The sequence below is a fragment of the Heloderma suspectum genome, chromosome 3, assembly GCF_057233095.1.
Source record: "Heloderma suspectum isolate Gila_16-S chromosome 3, 16-S_ref, whole genome shotgun sequence".
NCBI lineage: Eukaryota > Metazoa > Chordata > Lepidosauria > Squamata > Helodermatidae > Heloderma > Heloderma suspectum.
The window spans coordinates 140818500-140822112 of record NC_139460.1 but is presented as its reverse complement, the minus strand read 5'-3'; the positions used below and the strand labels follow the sequence as shown (position 1 = coordinate 140822112).

Here is a 3613-nt window from a genome sequence, read left to right as displayed (position 1 = left end):
GCAGAGCGCATCTCCTGCCAGCCCTGGGATAGAGCAGGCGGCAAGTCAGACGGCGAGGCGCTCGGAGGGGAAGCTCGGCGTGCGCGCTCCCGGGGCGAGAGAGAGAGAGAGAGAGAGCGCTCCGAGCGCGGGCCGCCTCGGATGTGCCGCTGCTGCGGCAGCCCGGTGGTGCTCGCGCGGGGAGAGCCCTCTTGCCCGGCACGCGGGCGGCGGCGCTTTCGGTGGATTTGCCTCTTGTCGCGCTTTTCTTCTTCTTCGTCGCCGTCGCCGCCCGCCAAGCCCTCAAGATGATGTCCATGAACAGCAAGCAGCCTCACTTCGCCATGCACCCCACCCTCCCCGAGCACAAGTACCCGTCGCTGCACTCCAGCTCCGAAGCAATAAGGAGAGCGTGTCTCCCAACTCCGCCGGTAAGGGACCCACCGCCAGCCGGGCTTCCCCCGTCCCTCCCGCCTCCTTTCTCCCGCTGCCCCCCCCCCCCGCCTTCTCTCACTCTCTCTTCCGCTCTTTCTGCTGCACGGCGTGCCTCCGTCTCACTCCCAGCCGCGTCGGCTTCTTGAGTTCATCCCCCCCCCCCCGCCCTCCTCTGCAGCTTCCCTAGTTGGGATCATTTTTAGGGGGAACGGGGTTCGCGCGGCGGCTCCCCCCCCCCCCATTCACTTTCCCAGATCCTAGTTAGAACTTGACCCTCGTCAGAGGACTGCGCTCGCGGGGGTGGCACCACCGGCCCCAGCTGAGAGTGACCACTGAGAGTGACCGAGCCAATTCTCTTTTCCCTACCCCTTGGCTTTGGCACTTTCGCCCGCTCCTCGATCCTCCTCCGCGGCCGCCGCTCTGCCTCGCCTCGCTCATTCGGATTTCTCCACTGGCAATGAAAAACTTCTTCACGTTCTTACTGCCTAACCAGTTGCCCCTGCCCGCACCCTCCTCCGCCATTCTCCTTCCCCGTGGCTCTTCTTCGGATCTTTCGATTCCTCTGTTCATCCTCCACCCCATCCCCACCCCCACCCCACCCTGCTTCCCTCCAATTTTGTCCCAACACCTCCATTCTTCTCAATTTCTTCTTCCCCCGATTCATGCCCGAGCTCTCCTGCTTCTTCCTTCCGTCTACCCTCTTCGGTGGCTCTCTCCACCACCTCATGTTAATGCTCCACCACTTTTGTGGCGTTCCTCTCCATTATGCCCTTGCTCTGTCCATTCCTCGCTGTGGTTTCTCCTTCTTCTTTCCCCTTCTTCTTTCCCTCCTTCTATTTCTTTCTTCGTCCGGTTTCCCTTCTTCTATATGGTTCCCGACCACCCCTCCCCAATGCCTTAAAAAAAAAAAAAAAAACTTTCTCGTCGAATTCCCTCCTTTTGCATCCTCGTTCCACTTTTATTTTCTTCTCTTCCCCCATTTATTCCGCTCGGTCTCTCTCCTTTCCCTCTCTTTTCCCGGCCCCCTGTTTTATACTAAATTTTCTAATGGCCTTTCTTTCTCTTTCTCTTTCTCTTTCTCTTTCTCTTTCTCTTTCTCTTTCTCTCTTCTTTCCTTCCTTCCCTTCCCTTCCCTTCCCTTCCCTTCCCTTCCCTTCCCTTCTCCCTCTCGCCTCCTGGACTCGACCTCTCCTCCTCCGTCTCCCCTTCCTTTCCTCCCTCGTTGCTCCCTCGTTTTTCTGTGTCGCTTGCAGCTGCAGAGCAATATTTTCGCCAGCCTGGACGAGACGCTGCTGGCGCGGGCCGAGGCTCTGGCGGCGGTGGACATCGCCGTGTCCCAGGGCAAGAGCCACCCGTTCAAGCCGGACGCCACCTATCACACCATGAACAGCGTGCCGTGCACCTCCACGTCCACCGTGCCGCTGGGGCACCACCACCACCACCACCACCATCACCACCACCAAGCGCTGGAGCCGGGCGACCTGCTCGAGCACATCACCTCGCCCTCGCTGGCGCTCATGACCGGCGGCGGGGGCCACGAGGGCGCGGGCGGAGGGGGCGCGGGCGGCGGCGGCGGCGGAGGCGGCGGCGGCGGGGGGCTGATCTCCACCTCGGCGCACCCGCACTCGCACATGCACGGCCTGGGCCACCTGGCGCACCCGGCGGCCGCCGCGGCCATGAACATGCCCTCGGGCTTGCCGCACCCCGGGCTGGTGGCGGCGCACCACGGCGGCGCGGCGGGGCAGGCGGCGGCGGCGGCGGCGGCGGCGGTGGGCGCGGCCGGCCTGGCCTCCATCTGCGACTCGGACACGGACCCGCGCGAGCTGGAGGCCTTCGCCGAGCGCTTCAAGCAGCGGCGCATCAAGCTGGGCGTGACGCAGGCCGACGTGGGCTCGGCGCTGGCCAACCTCAAGATCCCCGGCGTGGGCTCGCTGAGCCAGAGCACCATCTGCCGCTTCGAGTCGCTCACGCTGTCGCACAACAACATGATCGCGCTGAAGCCCATCCTGCAGGCCTGGCTGGAGGAGGCGGAGGGCGCCCAGCGCGAGAAAATGAACAAGCCCGAGCTTTTCAACGGGGGCGAGAAGAAGCGCAAGCGGACTTCCATCGCGGCGCCGGAGAAGCGCTCCCTCGAGGCGTACTTCGCCGTCCAGCCGCGGCCCTCCTCCGAGAAGATCGCCGCCATCGCGGAGAAATTGGACCTCAAAAAGAACGTGGTGCGGGTTTGGTTTTGCAACCAGAGACAGAAGCAGAAAAGAATGAAATTTTCCGCCACCTACTAAAAAACAAAAACAAACGAACAAACAAACAAAAACCCGGGAAAAAAATTAATTAAATAAAAACATTTTGAAGAAAGACAGACAAAACAATAACCGGCCGCCTCTCCGATCCCACCCAAACAAAACCAACCGTGAGCCAGGCAAAACTCGGGCACGCGGTCGCAGCAAGTTCCAAGCCCCTCGGAGGTTGGGGAATGGGGAGAGAACGGGGGAGGGGAGAGGCTTTTTCGTTGTTGTTTTGGAAAGGGCGAGGGGGGAGTAAAGGGAGGGGACTGTAGGTGTTGAGGAGGGGGTGAGTTGACGTTTGGGGAGCCAACGGACTTCTCTCTTGGACTAGAGACTCGGGGTGGGGAGAAATCGCTTGGGGACCAAGGACCGATGGAGGGCAAGACTCGAACGAAAAGCGCGTCGCTTCGGAGAAATGGGAACCGCTCCGACTACAAGTCTTAACTTGCGTGTGCATATAAAAAGGCAGCGAGAGAGGGAGAGGGAGAGAGAGGGGGGGATGGGGGCTTGTCGGCAGAGAGATTTCTTGAGTGTGATCCCTTCGAAAGAGAGGACGAATTGCAGCATAAACACATACACAAATAAGTACTACATACAAACAAATAAAGCCCCACACAAGCCCTAGCAGAAGATTTTTTCGTTTTGCAAAATCACCAACTGCCTGGACGCGAGAGGGGAAGGTCGCAGAAAGTAATTCTGGTGGGGAGATGCGCTGATGATCGAATGGTTTTGTCTGGTCTTTGTTTTGAAGTGGCGGGGCGGGGGCGGATTTTTGCTTTTGAATTTTTTTCGCCCTCCCCGACGTTAAGTGTTCCCCCTCACACACATTTTTTTTTTATTTCCAACTGCTTTTCTTCCTAAGTCTACTGATGGGACTTACTCGGGGGGGGGGGCGTTAGGCGGGGAGGGGGTGC

General features: G+C 59.9%; 1 protein-coding gene across 1 annotated transcript; it reads left to right on the top strand.

Moving 5' to 3' along the window:
* The first annotated feature begins 278 nt into the window (after positions 1 to 278).
* POU4F1 (POU class 4 homeobox 1) lies at positions 279 to 2766 on the top strand. Its single transcript, XM_084841814.1, has 2 exons — positions 279 to 410; positions 1668 to 2766. The coding sequence occupies exons 1-2, from the start codon at positions 288 to 290 to the stop codon at positions 2694 to 2696; spliced, it is 1152 nt and encodes a 383-aa protein (XP_084697940.1). The 5' UTR covers positions 279 to 287; the 3' UTR covers positions 2697 to 2766.
* The last annotated feature ends 847 nt before the right edge of the window (positions 2767 to 3613 follow it).